The sequence below is a fragment of the Rhodotorula graminis genome, assembly GCF_001329695.1.
Source record: "Rhodotorula graminis WP1 unplaced genomic scaffold RHOBAscaffold_14, whole genome shotgun sequence".
Taxonomy (NCBI): Eukaryota; Fungi; Basidiomycota; class Microbotryomycetes; order Sporidiobolales; family Sporidiobolaceae; genus Rhodotorula; species Rhodotorula graminis.
In genome coordinates this window covers 137,025-164,389 of record NW_017264941.1, presented here as the reverse complement: position 1 = coordinate 164,389, position 27,365 = coordinate 137,025, and the positions used below count along the sequence as shown (strand labels likewise).

Here is a 27,365-nt window from a genome sequence, read left to right as displayed (position 1 = left end):
CGGCGGTTCTGGTGGGACAGGGGCCGAGATGAGCTTGTGGAGGACAGGTCGAGAGCAAGCAAGGGGCAGCTCAGGGTTGTCGGGAGCGAGAAAGAGGCTGCTGCGTCTCGAGCTCCCCTCGTCACTCGTCGCTCTGATGCCATCTCGGCAACCTAAACTTGGTGCTCTCGCCTGCGCCGCCCGACACGCTCGTGGGCTTTCTACTGCGAGTGCGCAGCACAGCGACCCACCCAGCCCCGTCCCCGACGCGTCCCGCCAGCCCGACTTCCTCATCAGCGCGGCGCCACACTCGTCTCCCCACCCTCTCCCCACCATGGCGAGGACATGATCTTCAGCCTTCCCTACACTCGTACAGCCGCACTGACCACCCTGTACCACCCCCAGCCTCTGCGCCGTGCTCGGCACACCTCGCCCGACGACGCCGCAAAGGCGGCCAAGCGCCTCGCCTCGATCGACGCCGCCTTCAACCGCGCCGCCGGCTACGACCCTTCCCGGTACGCCCAAGAGGGCGACCAACCTCGGCGCAAGCGCTCGCGGCGCGCCGTCGTGCCGGATGACGAGGAGGAGGACCGCGACGAGGACGACGTCGAGATGGAGCTTGTCGCGGGACCAGGGGCAGATGCTGGCACGGCGAGCAGTGCGGCCGAGCCAGGAGGACTCGGCGGTGGGTTCCTGCCCGAGCCGGCGGATGGCGGTGCTGCGAGCGGAGGAGGGTTCGTCGTCGAGGACGGCGGTCAGCAGGCGGGCGGTTTCCTCCCCGAATCTCGAGGCGGCGGCGGCGGCGGGTTCCTCCTCGACGACGAAGAGGGCGCGATGATCGGTGGAGGCTTCCTCCCTGAGCCATCGGCGAGCGGTGCGGGCGACAGCGGCGGCTTCCTCCTCCCCGACCCATCTTCGACCGACACGCCGATGCGCCCCGCCGAATCTGACTACGGCGGCGCCGGCGGATTCCTCCCCCCTCCCGACAACCTCTCTCGCGACGCCGACCCTTTCGCCGGCAGCGGCGGCTTCCTTCCCGACGATGCCGACCCGTCCACCAGCCTCTCGTCCCTCCTCCCGACCCCCGCCCCGCTCACCAACCGCCTCCCGACGCCTCCCCCACCGCCGTCGCGCATCCCGCTCGCGCGCATCCCGGCCGCCCTGCGCGACCTCGGCCTGCACCGCGTCGGCCTCGCCGGCGCCGAGCTCATCGCGCTCTTCGACGACGTCGCGTCCGAAGACGAGGATGACCCGATGCGCGGCCGCAGCGTGCGCCGCGAGCGCTTCGTCGAGGCGTGCGAGGTGCTGCTCGGCGACGACGAGCCGCCCTCGGCCGAGGAGAAGGACGACGAGCGGGAGGAGCAGGGAGAGGAGGACGACCTCGGGCTCGGCGAGGGCAGGCGCAGGCGGCGCCAGCCGACGAGGCAGCAGCCGTCGCGCAGGTCCACGCGCGGTCGGCGCGCCGCGCAGGAGGAGGACGTCGAGGACGAGGCCGACGAGGCGCAGGACGGCGTCGTCGAGAAGGACTTTGGCGTCGAGGTCGAGATCGACGACGACGAGTCGTCCTCGTCCTTTGCGTCCGAGTCGGACGTCGCCATCGACGACGACGACGACGACATCGCTGTGACGACCAAGGGCAAGAAGGCGGCGGGCAAGAAGGGCGCCAAGGGTCGTCGCACCGCCGTCAAGGGCGACCCGTCCCGCCCGCTCTCGAAGCAGGACCTCGCCGACGCGTCCGACTCGTTCGACCTCTTCTTCGACGAGTCGCCGCAGCTCGCGTTCGGGCAGCAGGAGCGCGCCATCACGCTCATGGAGCTACAGCGCGCTTGCAGGGTCCTCAAGGAGAAGATGACCGACGGCGACGTGCGTCCTCTCTCTCTCACTTTCTCTTCTTTCCCCAGGTCCCAGAGCAGCGTCACTGACTTTCTTTCCCCGACAGCTCAACGAGATGCTCGAGTACGCGGCAAAGAACAAGGGCGTTGTCGACCTCGAGGCGTTCGCCCGCATCCTCGTCGAGACGGGCCTGTAGCGAGTTCTCTCTGCCGCTTGCCCACGAGCCGCTTTCCAGTCACTCTCGTGCGTGCTTGAGAGAGAGAGAGAGGAAGCGAAAGTGTGACAACATGTACGGCGCGACCGGCGACGCTACTGAGCCTTCTCGAGAACAAGCGGATCCGACCTCCTTCCCATCCTCCCTCGCCCGCCCCGCAGCTCCGGCCCATGGCCCCCTCTACTCGTCGTCCTCGTCCGTGTCGCCGACGTCGCTCACCTGCTCGATGGTGCTCGCCTTCATCGGGCGAGGCTCGCGCAGAGAGCGCCGACTCGAACCGGCGGCGGGCTTGGCGGCGACCTTCGACGACGACTTGCCCTTGCCCTTGGTCTTGGTCTTGGGCGGCGGCGAGGCGGCGACCGGCGCAGCCTTCTTGCCCTTGGCGGCGCCAGTGGCGGCAGCCGTCGAGCCCTTCTTGGCCGACGTCGGCGTCGTCGCCTTCTTGACCGTCTTGGCGCCGCCGCGCTTCGGGGCAGCGGCGACGACCTCGCCCTCGCCCTCGTCGACGTCCATCTCGTCCTCCTGCTCGGCCGTGACCGAGCGCGCGTCGCCCCTCCCGCTCCCGCTCCCGCTCTGCGCACGGTCCTCCTCGTCCTGGTCGTCGCCGTCCTCGGACGCGCCGACGCTCTTGCGCGACCGCGCCGGGTCGCTGCGCAGGCCGCCGCGCGAGCCGCGCGGCGCAGGACGACCCTTCTTGGCCGCGGGCGACGCCTTGGCCTTGCCCTTGCCCTTGCCGTTGGGCTTGGCCGGCGTCGCCGTCGCGTCGCTCGCCTCGTCCTCCTCGTCCTCGTCCTCCTCCTCGGCGCTCGACTCGTCGTCGTCCTCCTCGGGCGACGACTCGGCGTCCGAGTCCCACTTGTCGGCCTTGCGCTTCTTCTGCGCGCTGCCGCCGCGCTTGCGGGGCGTCGACGAGGTCGTCTTGCTCGTGCGGGCGCGCTTGGCCTTGGGCGCGGCGGCGGCGCCGTTTGAGGCTGCGACACGCTTGCGAGGTGCGGCCTGTGAGGGAGAGAGAGGGTGTCAGGACATCTGGCAACACGATGCCGGCTCGAGAAAGGGCCGCGGACGAGGCAGGAGAGGCAGGACGCACCTTCTTGCGCTCGACGCCGCCGATCTCCTTGAGCACCTCGGGCGCGATGAACTCGTTCTTGACGACCTTGTTGGCCTCGTCCTGGGTCGAGAAGGTCGTGAACAGGTCGGCGTAGAGCGAGACCTTGCCGGCGTAGGTCGTGATCGGCCACGAGTGGCGCGCGCCGAGGAGCTTGAGGAGGTGCTGCGAGAGCTCGGACAGGATGTACAGGTTCTGCGAGGAGAGAGGAGGGGGATGTCAGGATTGGTCGAGTCCCGAGGGAGGATTGAGCAGGGGCGCACCTCGCTCCGGTCGGGCAACTGCTTGTCGCGCACCGTCTTGATCTTGAGCGCCAGCTGGAAGAAGAACGACAGGTTCTCGCTCGTGACGAAGATGTCGAAGTAGTCCTCGAGGTACTTGGCGATCGACTTGAGCACGACGGCGTCGCTCGTGTCGACGCCTTCAAAGTCGGGGTGGTGGGCGAGGATGTGCGCAAGGCGCAGGAACGGGTACTCCCACAGCTCCTGGCGAACGGCTGTAGGCGAAGGCGACGAGGCAGAACGTCAGGTGAGGTTGGACGAGGCGCGAGGGAGACGAGGACGAGGGAGAGCTGGGACGCACTGTCGGGAAGACGTTGGCGGCGACTCCTCACAAACTTGAGCACCGTCTCCTTGAGCTCGTCCTCGGGCTCGTGCGCGACGAGGAACAGGACCATGTTGAGGCGAGCGACGACCTTGGGGTGGAAGCGGTCCTTGCGCAGGTACACGACGAGCTTCTTGAGGAACGCCTCGCGCAGCTCGAACGTCGAGTCTTGCGCCGTGCGCGTAAACAGGTCGAACTTGGCGAGGACGACGCGCATGTAGTACGGGTCGCGCGAGGCAAAGAGCTTGAGGATCGACAGGGCGACGGCGAGGCGGATGCGCGAGGCGACGGCCGGGCTGCGGGAGGGGCTCGAGTCAGACGTCGTCTTTTCAGGTCGAGAAGGCCGAGAGACAGAGAGAGAAACCGGGGAGCGAGGCGCACCTGTAGGTCGTGCCGTCCGTGCTGCCGTGCTGCGTCAACATCGGCCACAGCATCGTAAACGCCTCCTTGCCGACCTTCTGCGCCTCGTCCGTCGCGGCGTACGCGAGGCAGCGGTTGACGACGACCTTGATGGCGAGCACGCGAGCGCGCGTGAGCGGGTCGCACTCCTCGGACCACGTCGGCGCCGCCTCGTCCTCGTCCTGGTCCGCCGCGCCGTCCGGCCCGCCGACCGCCTCGCCGGCGCTCCCGGCGCGCGTGAGCACCTCGAGCGACGAGGCGATGAGCGACTCGCTGCGGCGCTCGAAGGACGACTGGCCGTGCAGGGCGATGCGGGCGAGGGCGGCGAGGTGGGCGACGAGCGTCGAGGCGGGAGCGTTCTGAATCGAGTCCGACAGGGTCTGTGGGTGACAGCGACGTCAGTGGCCTTCCTCGAGTCGATGATGCCCAATGCAGAAGAGCCCGCCTGAGGCGAGCCGCTCCGCAGGCAACGATGATCAGGGAGAGGGACGCACCTCGACGAGATCATCGAGCGCGCCGGGCCGACCCTTGTCGAGTGCGACGAGCGTCGCCGCATGCTTGGCCTCGCGCTCGTCCTTGGACCCGCTCGCGAACGCGACGGCCTTCTTGGCGAGCTTGGCCTCGACGACGACCGACTCGTCGGCGCGCTTGAGGCACGCGAGCGCGTGCAGGACGAGCGACGCGACCGTGCCACCCTCGACGGGCTCGTCGCTCGGGCTCTGGTCGGCGAGGAGCTTGACGAGCTCGGCGACGTGCGACTTGAACAGGACCGGGCGGCTCTTGCTCACGTGCTCGAGGACGCGCGCCGCGCTCGCCGCAAACTGGGGCGCGTCGTCGCCCGTCGTGCCCGTCAGGCGCCGCAGGAGCTGCGGGATGCTCGAGCGGTTGACGAGCGGGTAGCTCGCGAGGCGGATGAAGGCCTCGAACGTCGCGCGACAGCTGTCGCCGTGCGGAAACTTCTCGACGCGCTTGAGGAGGTCGCGCGTGTTCTTGATGTGGGCGCGCAGGTCGGTCTGCGGGTCGAGTAGGGCGCGCAGCTCGCGGTACAGCTGGGCGACGTTCTGCGTCGCGAACGTCATGAGGTCGTCGGACGCCTTGGTCGGGTCGGGCATGTTGCCTGCGGCAAGGGCGCATCGTCAGGGAGGCATGCTCGTGCAGGACGAAGCAGAGGAAGTGGGACGCACTGGAAATGGTGCGGATGGTGCGCTTGAGGAAGCCCTTGATGACGTCGGCCTGGCTCTTGTCGTCGATGATGCCCGACTGTGCGACATGGCAACGCGCTACATCAGTTCAGGCGCTCGAGGACGGGCGACAGGCTGAAAAGGGGACCGTCGGGACGCACGTTGTAGCTCTCGCACGCCGAGACGTAGCCCTCCCACACGCTCCCGCCGCGCCGGTCGGCGAGCCTCGACAGGTTGAGGAACGCAAAGCGCTGCTCCTCGGAGACGAGCGAGCGCTCGACGACGAGCAGGCGGTCGACCCACGAGGCGACGGCGTCGGGCTCGCCGGCGTCCTTGTCCGACTTGGGCTGCGGGACGATCGACGACAGGAAGGCGGCGTTGATGAGGTGGCGGTGAGTCGTGCTGCGGGACCGCAAGAGAGCGTCAGGGCGACTGCGTTAAGAGGTAAAGAAGGGAAGGAGAGGTGGGCGCACCTGGACGAGGCGTTCGCGTCGGTGAACACGAGCGAGTCGAGCAGTCGACCCGGGATCCACGCGAACTGCTTGGTCGCCTGCTCGTCACGACTCTCGCTGCGGGTCACCCGGGTGTCAGTGACTGTATGAGAGGGAGAGAAAGGAGAGAGGAGGACGCACATCTCGGGGTAGGCCAGGTCGTACAGCCGGCTCAAGATCCGGCACGCGACCGCACGGACCTTCTCCTGCAGCGCGAGAACGGGCCTCGGTATCAGTAGGCCGTCGTCGGAACGAGCGACGCGTGCGGGCCGAGAGAGAGGGGACCGAGTGCGGCGCACCTTTTTGTCGTGGAGCCTCGCGCTGACGGCCTCGAGGACGAGGCGCGGAACGTGGTGCGACGCCGTCTCGTAGTCGATGTCGTCGAACGACGAGCACGCCGCGATGCGCACCTTCTCGTCGCTGTCGCTCAGGAGAGCGCCGACCGTGACCTCTGCAGGCAGGGCGAGCGAGGGAGGAGGGAGGGCAAGGGCGAGTCAGTACCGCGCGTGCGCGCCGACGAGGCCAGGCCGCTCGACACGATGAGAGAGAGAGAGAGAGAGAGCCGACGACGCACGCGTGAGGTCGTTGGCGAGTTCCGGGTGCTCCCTCCAGATCCGCCTCAAGCTGCCGCACATCCTCGCGCGCACGGTCGCGTCGACGTCCTTGCTCCTGCGGAGCCACTCCTTCCACACGGTCGGGAACGCCTTTGCGAGGTCGCCGCGGCCGACGGGCTCGCCAAACATGGCGCCGAGGGCGCCCGTCGCGAGGCGGCGGTAGGCCGGCGAGGCCGTCGTGAGCTCCTCGGCGAGCTGCGGGACGACGTTGAGGAGGAGGGCGGGCACGTGGCGGTTCAGGGACCGGATGAGGTCGTGCGCCTCGACGAGCGCGGTCGGGAGGTCGTCGTCCTTGTCGCCGCCGCCGGCCCTCGACCCGCCGTTGGTCGCCTTGAGCTTGCCCTTGGCCTTGGTCTTGGCCTTGCGCCCTCGACGCTTCTTGGCCGCCGCCGACGCGCCGTCGTCGTCATCATCATCGTCGTCGTCGTCGTCGTTGTCGTCCTGGTCCATGTCGTCGTCGTCGTCGCTCGACATGCCGCCGCGACCGGCGCCGCCGTTCATGGCCGACACGATCGTCTCGCCAAAGTACTGGCTGACGTGCCGCTGGAGCTTGTCGGTCGCGCCGCGGCAGACCTCGGTCGCGAGGCGGTGTGCGGCAGGGCGCTGCTTGATGGCACGCGGGAGGAACTGGGCCGTGAGGATGTCGGTGACCGGGGTCGGGACGTTGGGCACCTCTTCGAGGAGGGCGAGGAGGATGTCGCACAGGGCGAGCTCGACGTTCTTGGGCGACGAGGTCGAGATGGTGTCGAACGCCTCGCGGAAGACGCGCTCGATGAGGTCGTCGGCGGCGTCGAGGTCGCACACGAGCACGATCGACTTTACGGACGCGAGCGAGTCGACGACGAAGAAGTACTCGGCCTGGTGCGGGTCGGTCGGGTTGCCGACGTAGCGGAACTGGCGGATGAGGAAGTCGAAGATGTCCTGTTTGCGGAGGGGGAGTGAGTCTCGAACGAGGAGAGCGAGAGAGGTGGGGGAGGGGCGACGACGGACCTTGAGCTGGGCGGGTGTGTACGGGGCCTCGGGGGCGTACAGGCGGAGGACGTCGACGAGACACGCGGCGGCGTAGGCCTTTACGCCCTTGTCCTTGTGGAGCAGGAGGTTGGGCTGGCGGAGCTGGGCAGCGAGGTCGTCGAGGGACGAGGTGTCGACGAGGTCCTGGTCAAAGTCGCGCAGCTGGGTGTGGGCGTGCTTGAGGCGCTTTGTGAGCTCCGAGGTGCTGCCCGCACCCTTGAGGGGCTGGGTAAAGTCGAGCCGCTGCTGGGCTGGCATGGTCGTCGAGCGGGGAGTGTGCCCTTGGTGGAGGTGCGCTCGCGGGCTCGGTCGCGCGGCGTGGGTGGCGGGACTGGCCTCGACTGGTCGCAGTGGTCGCTCAGCCGGCAGGAGCGAGGGTGCGGCCGGAAGAGATGAGGTCGTTCTCGTCGTCGACGCGCCCCGGACGCGTCAACACGGCCAGCCTCGCCCAGGCTTCCAGGCGAATCTCTGAAGCTACGAGGTAGGTCAAGCTACACTACTAGGTACTGTGAAGGCACCCAGCCCTACCCCAGAGAGAGCAGAGAGGGCTGTCTTGGACTTGTCGCCGTCGTCGTCGTCCTCATCTCGACCTGGCTCGTCTCGACGCTGCGCTCTCGACTCGACCCACCCGCCATGCCGCCTCGCCGTGCTCCCCCACCTGCCGCCAACACCCGCCAGGCCACGGCCACCTGGCGCTCGCCCGTGCCGCCCGACCACAACCGGCACCTCCCCCGAGAGGACGCAGAGCTCTTCACAAAAGTCCTCGGCATGTACGAGAACAAGCAGTTCAAGGAAGGCCTCGAGGGCGTCCAGTCCATCCTCGACAAGCACCCGAACCACGGCGGTCCGTCCCCTCATCCTCCTCCTCCTCCTCCTCCTGCGGCGGTGCACCCTCTCTGTGCGTACCACACTGACACCCTGCCCTGCACGCACAGAGTCGCTCGTCATGAAGGGCATATTCCTGTGCTCGCTCGACCGCAAGCCCGAGGGCTACGACTGCGTCCGCCGCGGCACCAAGAACGACCCGGGCTCGCACATCGTCTGGCACGTCTACGCCCTCGTCCTCCGCGCCGACAAGAACTTTGACGAGGCCCTCAAGTGCTACAAAAAAGCCGTCGAGATCGAAAAGGTGCGCCCTCGTCCTCTTCAAAGGCGCTCCTCCGTCGACGAGAGCTGACCCCCTCTCTCTTCCGCGCAGGACTCGCTCAACCTGTTGTCCGACATGGCGCCGCTCGCCGTTCATCTGCGCAAGTACGACGACCATGCCGAGATCCGCCTCCAGATGCTCAAGACGCAGCCGCGCGTGCGCCGCAACTGGGTCAACCTCGCCGTCGCCCAGTTCCTCGCGCGCCAGTACCGCGCCGCGACCGTCACGCTCGCCTACTACGAGGACATGCTGCGCGACGTGCCGGACGGCGACGTCGAGATGGGCGAGGTCCTCCTGTTCCACGCCCAGGTCCTCGAGGAGGCCGGCGAGTACGAGCGCTGCCTCGACTTCCTCGGCGACAAGAGCGCCCAGATCGTCGACCGCACCGCCTACACCGTCCAGCGTGGTGCGTCCTCTCTCGCCTTTTGCGTCGAGTCGCAGCGCAACGAGCCGTCGCACTGACGCCGGGCCCCCTTCCCCTCGCAGCTCGCCTCCTCCTCAAGCTCGGCCGCACCGAGTCGGCCCTGTGGGCGTGGGAGACCGTCCTCGGCGAGAACCCCGAGTCGACCGAGTACATCAAGGCGACCGTGCAGGCCAAGGGCGGCGACTGCGGTGCGTCCCTCGCCTTCCTTTTCCTCTCTACGTCCCTCGCCGCTTACCCAAGCCGGCCCTCCCCCTCGCTCGTCCGCAGACGCCACCGACCCCGAGACCCGTCTCGCCACCTCGTCCATCCTGTCGGCCCTGTCGTCGGCGCACCCTCGCTCCCTGTCGATCAAGCGCCTCCAGCTCTCGGTCCTCCCCGCCTCGTCGCCCGAGTTCCGCACCCGCGCCGCGAGCTACATCCTCAACGCGCTGTCCAAGGGTGTCCCAAGCGCGTTTGCCGACGTCAAGGCGCTGTACAAGGGCGCCGAGGGCCTCGACAAGGCGCGCGTCGTCGGCGAGGTCGTCGACGAGTTCAAGAAGGGCCTCGAGGACAAGGGCGCGGTCGTGACGGACGAGACGGGCGACGGTGCGTCCCTCGTCCTCTTGCGCCTCTGTCTGCGCACCGGCGAATCTTGAACTGACTTCGCCCTCCTGCGCGCCCGCAGACGACGCGCTCGAGTCGCCGTCGACCTACCTGTGGACGCTCTATTTCCTCGCGTCGCACCACTCGCAGCTCGGCGACCACTCGGCGGCGCTCAGCACGCTCTCGCTCGCCCTGTCGCACACGCCGTCGCTCCCCGAGCTGCACACGCTGCGCGCGCGCATCCTCAAGCGCGCCGGCGACAGCAAGCAGGCGGCGCAGGCCATGGAGGACGCCCGCCTGCTCGACGGCCAGGACCGGTTCCTCAACTCGAAGGCGGCAAAGTACGCCGTGCGCAACGGCGAGTTTGAGAGGGCCGAGAAGACGATCGGCTTGTTCACGAGGGTGCGTCGCTCGAGCCTCTCTCCCCCTCGCGCCCCTGCACCTCGATCGAGGTGCGTGTACTGATAGGCGGCAGTCGCCTCGACGTGCAGAAGGACGCGCCGTCGCCGCTCGAGGACATGGTCGAGATGCAGTGCCTGTGGTTCCTGCAGGAGGAGGGCGACTCGTACGCGGCGCAGCAAGACTGGGGCCGGGCCCTGCGCCGGTACCACCAGATCCTCGACGTGCGTCCCTCCTCTCTCCTCTTTTGCCAGTGTCGGTGACGAGGACCTGACCCTCGAGGAGGTCCTGCCCCCGTCGTCGTCGAGCGCAGATCTTCCAGGACATCGAGGAGGACCAGTACGACTTTCACTCGTACTGCGTGCGCAAGTATACGCTCAAGGCCTACATCGAGTGCGTCCAGGCCTCCCTCTGTCGTCTCTTTGGGCGACGGCCTGACCCTCGCACCCCTCGCAGGCTCCTCCGCTTCGAGGACCGGGTCCGCGACCACCCTCGGTTCGTCGCCGCAGCCAAGGGCGCCGTCGCCGTGCGTCCGCCTCTCTCTCTTCTCTCCCGTGTCATCCCCCTCGGCGAGACCCTCGAGCTCACCGTCATCGCCGTACGCAGATCTACTGCCGCATGCACGACGACCCGGCCGCGTTCGGCGCGGCGCCTACGCCCGTCACCAACGGCGACAAGGTGGACGCCGAGGAGGTCAAGCAGGAGAACGGCGACGAGGGCGGCGAGGAGAAGGCGCTGAGCCGGAAGGAGAAGAAGAAGGCCAAGGGCAAGGGCAAGAAGGGTGCGTCCCACTCGTCCTCGCCTCCCTCTCGCTCGCCGACTCTCGCCCGGCCGAGCTGACCCTCCCCTCGCGCCCCACGCAGCCGACACCAAGGACGACAAGAAGAAGGACGACGACACCAAGGCGGTCGCCGAGTCGCTGTACAAGGACACGGACCCGCTCGGCGTCGAGCACCTCGACAAGGCGCGCAAGGACCCGCTCGAGCTCGCCATGCGCTTCGTCAGCCGCCTCGAGGTCGTGCGCCCGACCGACGAGGAGACGCTCGAGCTCAAGGCCGACGTCATGCTGCGACGAGGTGCGTCCCGCGTTCTCGAGTGAGGGCGCACGGACCTGAGGACGACGAGGTACTGACCCTCTCGATCGACACACAGGCAAGCCCCTCGAGGCGCTTCGAGCTCTCAAGACGGCGCAGCAGCTGTACCCGTCCTCGCCCGCCTTCCTTCCCCTCGTCGTCCGCCTTGCCCAGTCGTCCTCGTCCAACTCGGCCGTCTCGACCGTCCTGTCGTCGGGTATCGAGTCGCTCCTCGGCGGCGCTCAGCCGTCGGCGTTTGTCGACGCGCAGCTGCAGACGCACGGCGAGGGCAGCGCGGCGTGGCTCGTCGCGGCGGCAGAGGCCAAGCTCGCGCTCGGGGACCGCGAGAGCGCCGAGGCGCTCCTCTTGCAGGTCGTCCAGAGCTCTCAGGTGTCGCCAAGCCTCGAGGTGCGTCTCTCTCTCTGTCTCTCTCTCGACGGTTCCCTGCGCCAGCATGGACTGACTCTCTCTCTCGGACACTGCCCTGCAGCTCCTCGTCCGGGCACACGGGCTCCTCGCCGACTCGCCGGCGGCGCAAGGTTCGTTCCGCCAGGGCGCCGCACAGCTCCAGCCCCTCGCGCGCGCGTTCAAGACGGCCGACGAGCTTCAGGCACTCGCCGCCAAAGCCGAGATGGACGATGCCGAGGACAGGGTGACGGAGGAGGCGTGAAGGAGACGCAGATCCTCGACTGCTGCAGAAACAAAAAGCGCACGCGAGCATTGCGACTGAGCCTGCCCCGCTCGCCGAGCTGCAGAGACTGCGAGAGAGAGCGAGATTCATGAGAGAGGTGCCCTTGAGACGCTCAGGCCGACTGTCGGCAGGCGCGTCCCGGTGGAGCCGACGGTCGCCGAGGGAGATGAGCGCGGAGTCGGCCCTGACCACACCGCCGCCGACACGCGAGGCGAGAGCGCAGCCACCACCATGGTCTCTTCTGCCCGCCAGATGGCACCCTTGCTCGCTGTCGACGCGCTCGCGCTCCAGCTCGAGACGCTCGAGCTCGCGCAGAGCATCTTCCCGCTCCCAGGCGAGCTGGTCGTCGAGGAGCACGTCGACGCCGCGCTCCCCTCTCTGCGGGCGTGGATCGAGCACGGCGGCAAGGGCGACAGGAGCACCGTCACGACCGACGAGCTGTCGTTCCACGTCACGCTGTCGCTCGAGCCAGCAGCGCCGCCCGGCCCCTCCCCCTCCCCTTCCTCGTCCTCGACCGCACCGCCACCGTACCCTCTCGTCCTCTCCGTGCGGATCCCGCTCACGCCGCCAGTCGACGCGTCGGCGACCCTCCCCGACGGCACCTCGGCGGCGACCGTCCACCTGCAGCAGCCGCCCTGGTTGTCCCGCACCGCCCACGACGCCCTCGCCGCCTCGCTCCCGTCGACCAGCCCGCGCACGTTCCTGAGCAACACCGACCTCCTCCTCGATACGATCGACTACGTCCGCAACCAGGTTATCGCCTTCCTGCCGGACCCGGCGGCCCTCGCGGCGGCAGAGCAGGCGCGAGCGACTGGCGGCGGCGGCGGCGGCGGTGCAGGGAGCGGTGGTGGGGCGGGCAAGCGGCGCAGGGCGCCCGCACGCGCCGACGGCGACGAGGACGAGTTCAGGGTGTGGCTGTGGTTCCCGTCGCTGTCGACGCGGGAGAAGCGCGACAACATCGTCGACTGGGCGGGCGAGTACGAGATCACCGGCTTTGTCCTCGCAGGTGCGTCGCAGCCGTCTTCCTCCTTCATTCTCTCTTTCTCGCACGTACAGGAGCGAGTACTGATCTCGGGAGGCGCCTCACCCGCAGGCAAGCCCGCCATCATGTGCCTCGAGGGGACGGAGCGCATGGTGCAGGAGTTTCTCGGCGACATCAAGGCCAACTCTTGGGTGCGTCCCGCTCTCTCTCTCTCTCTTTCTTTCTCGTTCCTCGCCAGCTGACCCTCGCAACGCGGCAACAGGCCGACATCCCCTCGTTCCAGAAAAAGGTCTCGGAGCGCTACCGCACCCCTCTCCTCCCTCCCCTGCCTCCCGGCGCCCCTCCCGCTCCCGACCCGACCCAGCACCGCATCTTTTCCGACATGTCCGAGATCACGTCGCTCATTGCGCGCACGGGCGGGCGCGCCAACCGCGGCGAGATGGGCGACGTGCGCGACTTTCTCGCCGAAAAGGGCCTCGCAGAGGCGTTTGGCGCCGTCGTTGGCGGCGGGCAGTTTTCGTGACTGGTCGGAGGGCGCTTCGTTCTCGCAGGTCGAGGACGGAGCGAGCGTGCTGTAACGAGCGCGTTCATGACCTGAATTGTCTCGAGGCGGTCGAGGCGAGTCGAGGAAGGTGGACCGATTGTCGCGAGAGGAGAAGGGAGGAGACGCTCGTCAGGGCCATCCCGCAGAGAGAAGGAGAAAGAGAGGACGAGACGACGCACGCAGGGTACGCGACGACGACGACGACGATCTTGTGCCGCTCGAGCACTGCAGGGAGGGGCCGACGACCGACGGTCAGTGTCCGCACTCGGACGGCGAGAGTGACAGTGTGAGAGAGAAAGGAGGACTCGCTGAGCCTGGAGAAGAGCCCCATCTTGGCGGGCGCGAACAGGAGGGTGGGCACGATCGGCGAGTCTTCGACCGCACTGAAAGCTGGCTGGCGGCGTTTGGTCCCGTGAGACCGGGCGGTTGTGCAGGTCTTGTGCAGGTATGCGCCTGCGACGGTCTCGACGCGAGCGAGGAGATGCAGGAGGACGAGGTGACCTGTGCGACAGGGATGAGCAGGACAGGGAGGAGCAGGACGAGGACGAGCTGGAACCGGGCGAGCGGATCGCCCGGTCGCGCATCTCTGGATGCTCGATAAGCGTCGTGCGAGCGAGCAGGCCGGCCGAGCGATGTTTGGCGGAGCGGGGCGATCCGCAAGGCAGTGCTCGCTCGGAGTGCGACGAGTCCGAGCGGCGGCGCCGTGGCCACGCCGGCAAGGGTCGACAGCGGGAGGACGCGACACTCGCGCCGTTGCACGAGCTCGAGCAGGCAGCGGCGCGCCGTGCGGCGATGTCGACGAGGGTATGTTGACGCGAGATCCTCGCTGGCTCGGGCGGAGTTGGGCGAGGGGCGGCGGGATGAAGGCGGGCGGCCAGCTGGACGGGGCGAGGGTGCGCACAACAGCAGTGCTGGCAGGTCGAGCCTGATCGCACAGGAGCAGGTGCCAGAGGGAGAGAGAGGGAAAGCGGTGGCCGAGGGACCCGTCACCCTCGGCTTGAGCGTCGCGCGGAAGGGCAAGCGCGGGCTCCGTCTCCCGTCGCCTCGCTCTTGTCCACCACCCGCTGCTGCTCAGCTAGGACGCGCATTCTGCTCTCCAGCACCGCCTGCACAGGTTTACCCGAGCAGCCCCCTCTCTAGACGCCGCGCCCGCACCCCCGGAACCTCTGCCCACGACGACGTCCGATCTCTCCTCATCGTTCGCGCCGTCCTCCGACAAGCGTCGCCTCGCCGCCTTCAAGCAGGTGCGCCCCCCGATCCTCGTTCCTCCTTCTCCAGCAACTAAGTGAATTCGGACACCCCCGGCAGATGATCAAGCGCAAAGGCGGACCCGGCGCCAACTCGCCCTCTTCAAGCGGCTCGTCAAAGGCCTTTGCGACCACGAGCGTCTCGAGCGCCATGGTCCGTCCCCTTGATTCTCTGCATCTTGTCCGACCAAACTAACCTCGCCCTTTCCCTCTGCAGGACGCCGCCAGCTACCTCACCCACCTCCAGTCGCGCGACTCGAACTCGGCCGCCCTCTCGGCGCGCAACTCGAGCCCGTCGCGCTCGTCGAGCCTCGTCTCGTACGACACGGCCTCGACCCACCGCCGCAACCGCGCCAACTCGGACGCCGCCAACTCGGACACGAGCACCGACTCGGAGCGCTCGACGGCGTGGAAGGGCGTCGCGACCGAGATGCCGACCCCGAGCAGCATCTCTGCGACCCGGCTCCCGACCACGTCGTTCGACGTCGACTTTGTGCCCAACCCGGAGGACCCGTACTCGCTGCGCCACTCCGAGTACGGCCACGACGTCGACCCGGCGCACCGCACCGTCTCGCGGCACACGCCCGGCACGAGCCTGCGCGCCAGTGACGAGGAGCCGAGCGTCTGGGTCTACCTGCACACGTACTTGTCCTGTACGTCCCCTCGTGCGACCCTCGCTTGTCGACGCGACGACCCTGACTCGACCGATCCGCCCACAGACGCCCTCCTGTTCGTCATGGGCCACATCCGCGACTTTATCGGCAAGCGCCTGTTCCCGGCGTCGTACTCGCACCTGCGCCCCAGCAACGGCTACGCGCCCCTGTTCTCCGACTTTGACTCGTTCTACACGCGCCGCCTCAAGCTCCGCCTTGAGGACTGCTTTGCGCGCCCGGTCACGGGCGTCGCCGCGCGCACCGCCATCTGCCTCGACCGCACGCCGACCAACCACTTCCACGACTTTGTCTTTACGGGCGAGACGACCCAGGCGCTCAACGTCTCGTCGTACAACTACCTCGGGTTTGCCCAGTCGCGAGGCCCGTGCGCCGACGAGGCCGAGATGATTGTGCGCGAGATGGGCGTCTCGCTCCACGGCGCGCGCAACGACGTCGGCACGAGCGCGCTCCACATCCAGTCGGAGCGCCTCGTCGCCGAGTTCCTCGGCGTCGAGGACTCGATGATCGTCTCGATGGGGTTCGCGACCAACTCGACGACGCTCCCGGCCCTCATGTGCAAAGGGTGCCTCATCATCTCGGACGAGCTCAACCACTCGTCGATCCGGTTCGGCGCGCGCCTGTCGGGCGCCATGGTGCGCCAGTACAAGCACAACGACATGGACGACCTCGAGAACCTCTTGCGCGAGTGCATCTCGCAGGGCCAGCCCCGCACCCACCGCCCGTGGAAAAAGATCCTCCTCATTGTCGAGGGCCTGTACTCGATGGAGGGCACGCTTGTCGACCTGCCGCGCATCCTCGAGCTCAAGGACATCTACAAGGTCCGTCCCTCGCCTCTCTCTCTCTCTCCCCCGCCCGTCGCTGTCTCTCGTGCGCCTCGTCCTGACGCTCCACTCGTGCACGCAGTTCTACCTGTACGTCGACGAGGCGCACTCGGTTGGCGCGCTCGGTCCTCGCGGCCGCGGCGTGTGCGACTACTTTGGCCTCGACCCGCGCAAGGTCGACATCCTCATGGGCACCTTCACCAAGTGTGCGTCCTTGCTTTCCCTTCTGTGTGTCCTGCGTGTCGCGGGGGAGCGGCGTCGGCGGCGAGAGCGGCGAGAGCGGCGCTCCTCATAGAGCGCCTTCTCAACCTGCCGGCTCTCGCTGTCGGGCGCTCTCTCGCCCTCGTCGAACTCTCTCTCGCTCTTTCACGTCACTGACTCTTTCTCTCCTTCCTTCCCCTGCAGCGTTCGGCGCCTCGGGCGGCTACATCGCCGGCTCGCACGAGCTCATCTCGGCGCTGCGCCTGTCGTCGCACGCCCAGAACTACGCCGAGGCCATGTCGCCGCCTATCCTCGCCCAGATCGTCACGTCGATGGGCAGCATCATGGGCCCGTCGGCCGTCGCCATCGTGCCCGCCCTCAGCAAGCTCCCGGCGTACGTGATGGACGGTACGGACGGCCAGGACCGCCTTAGGCGCCTTGCCTTCAATGCCCGGTACCTAAGCAATGGACTCCGCCGGCTGGGGTTCATTGTTTATGGGCACCAAGATTCCCCGATCGTGCCCACCCTCCTGTTCGCGCCCGCCAAGATGGGCCTCTTCTCCAGGCTCAGCGAGTCCCCCTTTCTCTCTCACACTGTCACTCTCGCCGTCCGAGTGCGGACACTGACCGTCGGTCGTCGGCCACTCCCTGCAGTGCTCGAGCGGCACAAGATCGTCGTCGTCGTCGTCGCGTACCCTGCGTGCGTCGCATCGTCCTCTCTCTCTCCTTCTCTATGCGGGATGGCCCTGACGGCCCCACCCTCAGCACGCCGCTCGTCTCGTCGCGCGTGCGTTTCTGCATCTCGGCGGCCCACACCAAGTCGGACCTCGACCGCATCCTGCGCGCGACCGACGAGATTGGCGACATCCTCGGCCTCAAGTTCTCGCCGCGCAAGGAGCGGTGCACGGTCGACGAGGCGATCCGCACCGGCGTCGAGGTCGTGCGCGAGACCGAGCGCCGGTACGACGAGGCGGTTCAGCAGTTGCAGCTCACGGCCGAGTAGAGCCTGCTCCTCCCGCCTTCATCCTTCCTCTCTCCCTCCCCATCGCCCTCATCCATACCTGCATAGACGACGCCCGCCTCGCCGGCGCCGTCGCTCTCTCCCCCCCTTGTCTGCCCTCGCGGCAAACCGCCTTCGTCCTTTCTCTCAGTCACCCCCCCTCGAGCCGCGCTCGTCCTTTCCTTCTCCCCTTTTCGCCTCGTCGCCCCACCCTCCTCTTCCGTAGCTGCTCTCCCTTCTACTTCCTCCCGGGCTTAATGTGCGCGACTTCCTCGTACCCGCACCCTGCCGTGTTGTAAGTGTCCCTCCGTCTCTATCATCCTTTGTCGCTCTCTGTCTCGACTCGAGAGCTGGCCTCGCGACTCAAGAGAGCTCGAGAGACGTTTCGAACGTGGGCGTCGCGGTTGCCGAGAGCGCTCTTTGAAGCTACCGAAGCACGCGGGCGGGCCAAAGCGCTCTGGAAGGCGAGGACGCAAGGAGGCTCGAGCGCGTCGGCAAGGGGGAGGCCAACCGGCGAAAGACCGCCCTGCATGGCTCTCGTGCGGGACTCGCTTGGCAGGAGACCCGACACAGAGACGGCGCTGTCGATGTCGAGCCGCGCAAGAGGTCAAAACGCTCGGGTCGCCTCGAGTCGCAAAGCCACTCTCCCTCCCGACGTCGGCGCGCGCCCGGTCCCTCGCTCCCTCTCTCGACGCCCTGCTTCACGAGCAGCAAAAGCGAGAGTCGCTCAGCCGGTAGCAGCACTGCTAGGGTCCGAGAGAGCAACGGAAGAGGGAGCAAAAAAAAGTGCAGGCGTGACTGGGGATCGAACCCAGATTGCTCGGAAGCAGAAGACGATCAGAACCGAGTGTACTAGCCATTATACTATCTCGCCGTGCGTGTTGCAAATCGGCGAGCTATGCGGTCAGACTCAAACAGCGTACAGTTGCACCTGCACAAGCGCCACAAGTGGCCTTGCTCCCGGCGGCCCGTTGCACAGCCTTGACCCGCCTGCAAGCCCGATGCAGCGAGCTCGGTCGAGGCGTAGTCGAGGTAAACCAAGCGCAAGAAGAGGACGACGTCTCGGGGCTCGTGCGCTCCTCTCGTCGAGCGCTTTCGTCTTTCTCGTCTCTCGGGCCTGGCGAGCACACGGGCGTCTCTCTGCGCCTGCACGCCGTACAGAGAAATCCAGAGCTTGCGAGAGAGAATCTGCGACGAGAGAGAGAGGGGCGAAAGAGGACGGGACCGACACAAGGCGAGAGAAGGAGGGGTCGCGAGAGAGGGAGAGAGGGGGACGGGGGATGTATGCGGAGGAGTAGAACAGTCGGAGCGCAATGTAGGTTGGACACGAGGGAAGGGTGGAAAGAGGGAGACACTCGTGGCTGATTTGGCGAGGCGAGAGAAGGGGCATGGGAGGGGAAAGGCGAAAAGGGAGATGTTGTGCGAGGAGAGGGGAGGCTCATGCGGTCGACGAGGGCGTCGTGCTCGTGATGGACGCGCACGCCGTGTCGAGGATCGGCTGGGCCGGCGTCGCCTTGGGCGAGATGGTCCGGGGCGCTGCGGGCGTCGACGACGTGTCAATCAGGTGAACGGGCGACGGCGACGAGAAGAAAATTGAGGGACGCACCCTCACGAGGCGAGAGCGACTCCTTGCGTGGTGCCGAAGGCGCGTCCTTCTTGGCGGGGGCAGCCGCCGTCTCCTTCGCCTCCTCGGTCGCGTCGTCTTGCGGCTCGGCGACGGCGTCCTTGGCCTCCTCGCGCTGGACGTCCTTCTCGCCGTTGACCTCGACAGCGACAGGTGCCGGCTCGGCGACCGTTGCGGAGGTAGTAGCCGAGGCGGCGTCGGCCTTGTCGGCGTCGGCAGGAGCGTCGGTCGCGGCGTCGTCCTTCTTCTCGGCGGCCGGCTCGACAGCAGCCTCGTCACGCTCGACGGCAGGCTTGGCGGCACCCTCGGCGTCCGGCGCAGCGTCCTTGTCGCCCTTCGACTCGCGCTCGCGCTCCTTGCGCTCGTGCAGCGCCTTGACCTCGGCGCGCGCCTCCTCAAAGTCCTTCTCGACGTCGTCGTTCTTCTGCGCGTTGGGCAGGAGCCACTCGGGCCACGTCTGGGCGAGGCGTACAAAGCGGCCCTTGGGCGACACCTCGAGGACGGGCGTCATGCGCATCGTCTCGACGACGATCGACAGGTCCGAGGTGAGGTTCTTGATGCGGTTGAACGACGCGATGAGCGGGACCGAGATCCACCCTGCGGCGTCCATCTGTGGGCAGGCGAGGGCGAGACAGAAAGTCAGTGAGGGCTTCGTCAAGGGAGGACGAGGAGGGGACAGGAGAAGGCGACGCACCGACTGGCGCAGGAAGAGGTCGCGGCACAGGTTGTCGATCGAGAACCACCACTCGAGTTGGCCGAGGAGCCAGTACCGGGTCGGGTCGAGCATGCGCGGGTCGAACGGCGCCTGGCCCGCCTGGCCTTGTTGGCCCTGCGTCGGCTGCGGGAGCTGCTGCGCCGCGACAGGGTAGCCGAACTGGTCGACGATCGGGTTGCCGTTGGCGTCGAGCTCGACGGGCACAGGGACGTAGCCGGCAGCGAGCGCGACGGCGTGCTGCTGCTGGAACTGGCGGTTGAAGCCGGCGCCGTTGGCGCCGCCGCGTGCGCCGCCGCGCCCTCGCACCGCACCGCCACGACCGCGTCCTCGGCCGGCGAACTGCTGCTGGTGCGCAGGGACGAACGCGGGAGGCTGACGAGGAAGCTGGGCCGAGTCGCCGCCGCTCGCCGACGGCGTAGTGGTCGGGCCCGACGTCGAGCCGGTCTGCTCGGCCGACGCGGACTTGGCGGTCGTAGACGAGGGACCGGCAGGCGTAGCGCCGCCGAACGGCCGAATGATGCCCTCGGCGTCGACGCTCGTGTCGAGCGGCGCGGTCCGAGAATTGGGGCCCGCGGCGCCCGCCGCCTTCTTGCCCTTGCCCTGCTGGGCGGCGGCTGCGCCCTTGACCGGCTGCGGGGCCGCACCTGCCGCGGCCTTGCCCTTGCCCGGCTGCTGCGCCGGCTGCGCGCCCTTCTTCTCGGCGCCGCCCGTGGTCGACGCGCCCGGCGCTTTTGCCGCCTTGGCCGTGCGCTTGGCCAGCTGGCCCGGCGCCGGCGCGCTGACGGTGATGTCGGCCTTGATCGGGATCCACTTGCTCTTGTCGCCTGCGAGGGAGAGGGGCGGGCTCAAAGGTGAGCGGCGAACGGGGCAGAGAAGGAGAGGGAGAGAAAGCGGGGGACGCACCCTTCTTCTTCTTGCCGCCGGTCTGCTGCTGCGCCGCCTGCTTGTCCTCCTTGCCCGCCTTGGCCTTGGGCTCGTCCTGCTTGACGGCGTCCTCGGGCGCCGGCCAGCTCGTCGCGTCCTCACCGGCGACGACGAGCGGCTTCGACGACCCGCTCGTAGCCGGCGTCGCCGTCGACGACCAGCCCATCGCGCTCGTCGTCCGACTCGTTGACGGCGACGACTTGGAGGTCGTCGCGGTCGCGCCGCCGCCGTTGACCGCCGCCGCCGCCGCCTTGCCCTTGTCCTCCTTGGGCCGCGCCTCCTTCTTCTTCTGCGCCTGCTCGGCCGGCTTCTTGCCCTCGTCCTGCGCGGGCGTCTCGGTCGCCGACGACGGCGCCGCGTCGTCTGCGGCGGGCGTGGGCGCGGAAGGCGCGGAAGGCGTGGGCGCCGGCGACGACGACGCCGGCTCGGACGCCTGCGCGAGCTGGTCCTTGCGCACGCTCCAGACGTTGACGGCCGGCGCCGAGGGGGCCTTCTTGGCCGGCTGCTCGACCTCCTTCTGCTCCTTCTCCTCGGTCGGCGACGGGGCCTGCGACGGCGGGAGGACGAGGACCTCGACGGCCGCGTCGCTCGGGGCGGCGGCGGCGGGAGCGCTCGTCGCGCCAAAGTTGGGCGACGGCAGGATGCCGTTCTCCTCGTCGTCTGCCCAGCTCGCCGGCTTGAGCGTTGGCCGACCCGCGGCCGCCGCCGCCGCCTTCTTCTCGCCTTTGCCCGCGCTCGACGACCCGGCACGAGCGCGCCCTGCCGCCGCCTTGCCCTTGGGCGCGGCGCTGCCCTCAGCCGTGCTGCTCGCCTCCTCGACGACGGCGGTCTTGCGGCCCTCGCCGGCCTTCTTGTTGCCGTCCTTGGCGAAGCTCTTCTTGCTGCCGAGCCGCGAGACGGGCGCCGGCTTGTCCTTCTTCTCGACCGTCTCCCACGCACCCTCGTCATCGTCCTGGCCGGCGGGCGACGCCGACGCGGCCGGGGCAGCAGCCGAGGCGGGCGCGTGCGAGTTGCCCTTGCTCGCTGCCCGCGCTCGCACGGGCGGGTCGCCGTTCTTCGGGGCCGTGTTGGGGCGGGCATTGGCGCGCCAGTTGTCCGAGGCGTTGGCCTTGGAGATGGGCGCAGAGCGGGGCACGGAAGACGAAGGGGCGGGGTGGGTTGCGGGTGCGACGTCGGCGGGGGAGGAAAGAGGAGGGGTCGAGTCGTCGTGAGAGGGGGTGTCGGTGGGCGCGGATGCGCGCTTGGCCCAGGTAGCCATGATTGCGAGTTTTTGGCACGGCGGCTCGGTCTCGCAGGCGGAGCTGGCCACGGGGCGAGCGACGATGAGCGTTGGCGGAGCGAGGGGGGTGGTTTCCCGCGAGCGGCTGGCTGGGGCGGCTGGTGGTGCTGGCGGTGGCGAGCAGGCGGTGACTGCTGTGCGGTCGGCTTGGCACGAGCTGGTCTGCGCGAGTTGCTGGTGCGGAAGAGCGAAGAGGCTCGGCTCTGAAGAAAGTCGCGCTGGCAGCTGGCGGCGCACGGAGGTCACGCGCACCGGTAAATCAGCGAGGCCGCTTGCAGGACACATTAGGCTCTAGAAAGTATCGCCAAGCAGTCAAATGTCTCCCTGCCACGGCCGCAGAAGCAGCTGGCGGGTCGTCCGCGGCAGCAGCAGCTCAAGGTGTATCCGTATGGCAGTTACGGGGGCGAGCACGTGCAAAGGGGATCTAGCTCATCGGTAGAGCGCTCGCTTAGCACCATCGTGTGCGAGAGGCGCAGGGTTCGACTCCCTGGTTCTCCAGATTCTTTTGCCCCGTGTCGCCAGCGGCTCTTTCCTCGGCTCCGACAACCGCCCAAGTCATCTTTTTGCGTTACGAGCTCATCAAAGAAGCAAATCGGAACCGCCGGCACTGCAGCGCGACCAGGAAGCGGACATTTGGATCTGGACCGCAGTGCGCTTTGACCCTCAGAAGCTCCCGAGCGCTCGTACGTAGAGTCAGGCACAACGAGCGTCGTTGCACGGCTGCGAGGCTCGACCGAGGCAACCGCGAGCTACACCGCAAAGTCCCTCGCGTCCTTCTCCCTGTCCGAGCCCGCCTTGGTGCTAAAGTCCTCGTCGTCCGGGCCCTCGTAGTGCACGGAGCGTTGGTGCTGCACCGTGATCTGCAGCGGGACGGACGGCTGTGCGTTCCCACCCGAGAGATGCTGCAGCGCGATGCCGGGGCCGACACTCGAGCGCACCTTGCCGGCGGCGCTGATCCCGGCGCGGTTGATGTAGACGTTGCCGGGCATCTCGCCCGACGAGCCGAGGCGGTTCGTGACGGCGTGGCGGGTCGCGGTCGAAAAGGTGAAGAGGGAGAGGGCAGAAACAGCGGCCTGAGCGGGGCAAAAGATGCTCGTGAGCGAGTCGACGGTCGAGGCGGGTCGAGAGGAGACTCAGAGAGAGAGAGGGGACGTACACCAGGCGTCCAGAAGGCGTTGTTCAGGTAGCTTAGGAGGTCGTATTCGCCGTAGGTCACCAAAATAGTGGCCGCGAGGAGGCTGAGGAGAGTCGTGTAGGCCGCCGTGCGCAGGAAGATCCACGAGAGGTGTCGAAGGAGCGTGTCGGTCTCGGGATTGAAGCCGCGAATCCTCGCACGAAGCGCCCAGGCGCAGGCGAGCGAGATCGAGAGGTCGGCCACGGCGCTTGAGAGCATCCACATTGCCGACGCGCCGTTGAACGAGATGATCTGACCGGTTGAGGGACGCTGTGTCAGTAGACTTGGCAGCGTCGACGTCGTCGAGGGCGCGAGAGGGACGACGAGCGTCGCCGAGACGACAAAACCAGGGAAAGGAGCTCACGAGGTCGCTCTCTTCGGCTCCGGCGGTGTACTGTGAGGCAGTGCAGGTCAGTCTCGCTCGATAGGACGCTGTACAGAGAACGTATGGGCGCACGAGGAAGCCATCGGCGCAAGTGAACGAGCACCCGACGAGGACGAGGGTGACGAGCGCGCCGATCCAAACCCAGAAGGCGAGCCGCACGCGTCGGTCTTGAATGAGCTGGAGGAGCGAGACTCAGAGAAGGGCTCAGGGCATCGGTCGAGAGGGAGAGAGAGAGTCTCGACGCACCGCACCGGCGCGAGCGGCGAGGAAGACCTCCGAGACGGTCGAGATCATGCCGTTGAGCAGCGGCAGGAGGTTCCAGACGTCGCCGTTCGACAGCGTGTCGAACGTTCGATCTTGACTGACTGCTCGGGAGAGACGAGGAAGAGAGTCAGCTGGATGTACGAGGCTTAAATCGACGCAAGGGTGCCGCGAGGTGGAAGGGAAGGGGCGAGGCAGGGCGCGAGGCTCGTGCGCGTTGCGGCGGCCGCATGGAGGGGGACACGTCAAAGTGAGATAGAGTGCGTACCGCCGGCGACGTAGGCCTGCTGGAAGCAGATGGCCGTGTAGACGAGGTTCAAAAGGAGAGAAGCGGCCAAAGCGCTTTTCGCCCACCGAGTGTGGAGGCCCAGCTCGCCGCTCAGGGCGTACGAGACGAGCATCTGGAGGAAGACGCCGAACAGGAAGATCTGGACAAGATAGCCGGCCTGGTTCGGTCCTGTAGAAAGGGAGGAGGTCAGCTCGAGGAAACGGCCGGCATCCTTCGTCGTCGAGGAGCTCACCCATGATGAGCGTGGCGGCATGCTGCGATGCCGACATCTTCGGGAAGTCGTCGAGAGAGCTCATGGTCGTCGACGAGTGCAAGGCTGAGGGCGAAGGCGACGTGAGCGTGGACCGGGGGAACGGGTACCGACAGGCGTACGAGGAGAACGCCCTCGAACGAGGACCGTGGGACGCACCAGAAGCTTGAGAGTGCTTACGAACGACGCGCCGTAACCTGTTCGACGAAGAAGAGGAGAAAGAGAGAGGACGACACGAGCGAATCGACCTGCAGCGAGCGATGCGCCGGATCCTCTCTCATCCGTCGGCAGACAGCGAAGAGGGCTGTGCTCGTTCTTCCTGACACAAGGGGACTCAGATTGCGTCCGCAGCACAAGGATGAGCGCTCGAAGCTTTGAGGGCGAGGTGCGAGCGAGAGGCTCGAGCGCGCGACAAGGGGGCCGACCACCGCCACCAGCCCGCCCTGTACGGTTCTCGTACCGCTCATGCAGCTGCGCGAGACCTCGCCATGGACTCGGGCGAGGATGCAGGTCGCGTACTCGCGCAGAGAACGAAGGACAGGCGGACGAAAGGCGGAGGTCCAACTTGGGAAGGCCGATTGGCTCTCTCTCTCTTGCCGGTCCGCTAGCTTCCGAGGCCGCAATGGACTCGCTCGTCGATCAATGCGAGCTAACGTTCGGTCCTCTCAACGAGACGCCGAAGCCCTCGACGAGCTCAGGGCGGGTCGGCGGGCCGCAGCATCGCCTTCTCGACGCGCGCTCCCGAACGCTCTTGGTAGCTCACGCAGCCGAATCACTCTCGTCAGACGCTCTCGTCCTGCCTCTCGGGAGTGCACATGTGGTCGTTGCAAATGCTAGAACACAAGCCGCAGGAAGACGTCAAGGCTGGATCTGCCACGACTTCTCGCCGCGCCAGTTCCTCCTCCACTCGTCGTCGCCGGGCGTATCGGTCGCCGTGCTCGCTTTGCCGAGCTCCAAGTCGACGTCGTCGCTCTCGGTAACTCGATGCTGCTCGACCGTGATGCGCACCGCGGGCACGCTCTGCGTCGGCAGCGTCACGAGCTCGTGCTCGTTCGAGAGCCCGAGTCGTCGGACCGAGAGGCCCTTCGAGTCGAACGCGCGCACACTGCGCCTGACATAGATGCCGTTCCCTCGCGGGGGCGCTGATGGCTCGTCTGACGAGCCGCCGAGGCGAGAGTCGATCGCTCGTCGCGACGAGAAGGAGAAGGAGAGGAGGGCCAAGCCGTACAAGGCCGGCTGCGTCGAGTCCGAGAGTCAGTCTACGTCGTCGGAGAAAGAGGGACGAGACGAGAGCGCACCATCGGGAGCCACAGCTGCGAGGAGAGAAGGGAAGGAGAGGTGAGCTCAGGCCTCGGCTCGACGAGAACGAGAGGAACAGGCGACGCACCCCGATCGCGACAAAGCCGAGCGTGTCGTCGTCTCCCCAGATCGAGTTTGCGACCGCCCCAGCGATGCTGAGCGCCGTCGTGTACGACGCCGTCCGGATGGCGATCAAGATGAGGCGCCGAAGAAGGTTGTCGGTCGTCTCGTTGAAGCCGTGGATGCGGCTGCTGAGCGCTCGAGCGAAAGCCAACGAGTTTGAGACATCGGCCACGGCGCTCGACCAGAGCCAGACGGCCGACGCCGTGTTGTAGTCGAGCGCCAAAGTCGGGACGGTGCCGTCGACGCCGGCGAGGTTGTACTGCGCAAGCGTCGCACGACGGCGAGTCAGGTTCGGCCCTCGAGCAGATGACGTCTCCTGAAATGCGTCGCACGCAGGAAGAGAGGAGAGCGGTGACGCACAAGGCAGCCGTCGGCGGTGACAATTGCGCTCGCCGCCAGCACGAGGGCGATCACGCAGGCCTGCCACGCCCAGAAGAGAAGCCGCCAAGGACGGCGCGCGATGAGCTGCGGACGACGGGCAGCCAGTCAGTGCCTGCAGGTCTTGAACGCAGAGGGAACGAGGGGCAGAGACGAAACTGGGACGCACGGACCCGGCCTTGACCGCCAAAAACCCTTCCGAGAGCGCCGCAATGACGCCGTTCAGTACGCTCAGGGCGTTCCATGCAATGTTGCCGCTTGAGAGGTAGAAGAACGATCGGTTTTGCGAGACTGTGGGACGAGCGAGAGCCGCGGATGAGGACCGGCGTTTCGACGAGGAAGGGGCCCGAGCGGCGAGGGCGGCGCTCACCTGCCGAGTCGAAGCTCTGATACACACACATGCCCGTGTTGACGGTGTTGAGCACGAGCGAGGTCCACAAGGCGAGGCGGGCAGGTCGAGATTGAGCCTGCAGCGCGCCCGAGCGCCAACCTTCGAGGAACATCGAGACGAACGCGCCGAAGAGCAGCATCTGCGCGCTGTACCCGCACGACGTCGGACCCTGCGAGCGTGCAACGAGGTCAGCTCTGCCTGTCGACAGCGAAAGAGGGAGGGCGACGGAAGCTCACCATGATGAGCGTCGCCATCGCCTGCGGAGCGGAGCGGGAAGGGAGGTCTAGCCCGACGCCGTCTTGAGGCGAGTCCATCGTCGACAGGCTCGGACGTGTCGAGTCGAGCGGGCCGAGCGCGAGCGGTGCGTCGCCGTCGAGGAGAGTGAGCGAGAGAAGCAAGTCGTGCGGTGCGGGCGTGGACAGGGAAGAAAGAGCCCACCGCTCCGGCTAGCTGGTGTGCCGACGACTCTCGCCTCTCTCGAGAACAATGGCCATGAAGCTAGAAAATGAGGAGCGTCGGAGCGAGGTCGCGCGGTGAGGAGGACGACGAGAACGGAAAGCGTTCAGGGGGGGAGACGGCTCTAACACGCAGGGAACGATCGGTCCGGCCGCGCTGTCTTGCGCCCGAAATGTGCTTGCTCGCTGAAGGGCGGCCCCGGACTCAGCCTCGACGTCGATCGAGGAGTCTCTTCCTCAGCCGTCGAGGAAGGTCAACTTGAGAAGGTCAACTTGGGAAGGTCAAGTCGCTCGGACCTCGGCTGCTCTCTCGCGCACGACAGGCCACCCTGCTGATGCAGCGCGAGGCTGTCGATGATGGCAAAGGGTAGAGGCTGCGAGAATGTCGGACCGGCTTCGCCCGCGTTCTCGTCTCGCGCTCAAAAGGTGATCTCTCACTTTTCGCACGAAAGCCGCTCGGTCTGACGCGATCTAGTGCAGTACAACAACAAACGACCCGTCTATTCTACTTGTCAAGGCTCTGGCGGCTGCTGAATGTCCCACGACTTGCATTCCCTCCTCCAATCCTCGCTCGGCGCGCTCCCCTCGAGGCGTCTCGAGCTC

General features: G+C 67.4%; 5 protein-coding genes and 2 non-coding genes across 7 annotated transcripts; 4 read left to right on the top strand and 3 right to left on the bottom strand.

Annotated features, from left to right (window-relative positions):
- Window positions 1-384: 384 nt before the first annotated feature.
- On the top strand, window positions 385-2,048 carry RHOBADRAFT_65560 (uncharacterized protein; the record flags this gene model as incomplete). The annotated part of the gene is made up of 2 exons (XM_018418732.1): window positions 385-1,842; window positions 1,919-2,048. Coding segments are annotated over 2 exons (1,548 nt in total), but the record flags the coding sequence as incomplete, so codon positions are not given.
- A 1,086-nt stretch (window positions 2,049-3,134) lies between these two features.
- Window positions 3,135-7,697, bottom strand: RHOBADRAFT_29677 (uncharacterized protein; the record flags this gene model as incomplete). Its single annotated transcript, XM_018412880.1, has 13 exons — window positions 7,410-7,697; window positions 6,928-7,340; window positions 6,380-6,729; window positions 6,105-6,256; window positions 5,947-6,011; window positions 5,794-5,883; window positions 5,476-5,716; window positions 5,318-5,393; window positions 4,628-5,250; window positions 4,116-4,513; window positions 3,714-4,030; window positions 3,395-3,627; window positions 3,135-3,326 (listed from the first exon to the last, which is right to left on the bottom strand). Coding segments are annotated over exons 1-13 (3,429 nt in total), but the record flags the coding sequence as incomplete, so codon positions are not given.
- A 366-nt stretch (window positions 7,698-8,063) lies between these two features.
- Window positions 8,064-11,804, top strand: RHOBADRAFT_55640 (uncharacterized protein; the record flags this gene model as incomplete). The annotated part of the gene is made up of 13 exons (XM_018417946.1): window positions 8,064-8,274; window positions 8,366-8,559; window positions 8,629-8,983; window positions 9,064-9,189; window positions 9,269-9,586; window positions 9,666-9,985; window positions 10,075-10,206; window positions 10,296-10,375; window positions 10,439-10,508; window positions 10,589-10,763; window positions 10,846-11,058; window positions 11,135-11,463; window positions 11,546-11,804. 13 exons carry the CDS (start codon window positions 8,064-8,066, stop codon window positions 11,723-11,725), a joined length of 2,703 nt encoding a protein of 900 aa, XP_018268584.1. The 3' UTR covers window positions 11,726-11,804.
- A 3,145-nt stretch (window positions 11,805-14,949) lies between these two features.
- Window positions 14,950-17,218, top strand: RHOBADRAFT_18010 (uncharacterized protein; the record flags this gene model as incomplete). Its single annotated transcript, XM_018412402.1, has 6 exons — window positions 14,950-15,172; window positions 15,239-16,011; window positions 16,097-16,220; window positions 16,420-16,811; window positions 16,878-16,915; window positions 16,981-17,218. The coding sequence occupies 6 exons, from the start codon at window positions 14,950-14,952 to the stop codon at window positions 17,216-17,218; spliced, it is 1,788 nt and encodes a 595-aa protein (XP_018268583.1).
- Window positions 17,219-18,005: 787 nt separating this feature from the next.
- RHOBADRAFT_t116 lies at window positions 18,006-18,089 on the bottom strand. Its single transcript has one exon. It is a non-coding gene; the product is annotated as a tRNA-Gln (tRNA).
- A 285-nt stretch (window positions 18,090-18,374) lies between these two features.
- On the bottom strand, window positions 18,375-26,621 carry RHOBADRAFT_50240 (uncharacterized protein; the record flags this gene model as incomplete). The annotated part of the gene is made up of 18 exons (XM_018415297.1): window positions 18,375-18,751; window positions 18,822-19,449; window positions 19,534-20,378; window positions 20,458-22,048; window positions 22,513-22,830; window positions 22,914-23,201; window positions 23,296-23,325; window positions 23,389-23,493; window positions 23,563-23,681; window positions 23,846-24,034; window positions 24,099-24,313; window positions 24,997-25,352; window positions 25,415-25,429; window positions 25,504-25,854; window positions 25,899-26,003; window positions 26,086-26,207; window positions 26,287-26,476; window positions 26,544-26,621. The coding sequence occupies 18 exons, from the start codon at window positions 26,619-26,621 to the stop codon at window positions 18,654-18,656; spliced, it is 5,643 nt and encodes a 1,880-aa protein (XP_018268582.1). The 3' UTR covers window positions 18,375-18,653.
- Window positions 22,176-22,255, top strand: RHOBADRAFT_t119. The gene has a single exon. It is a non-coding gene; the product is annotated as a tRNA-Ala (tRNA).
- Window positions 26,622-27,365: the final 744 nt, after the last annotated feature.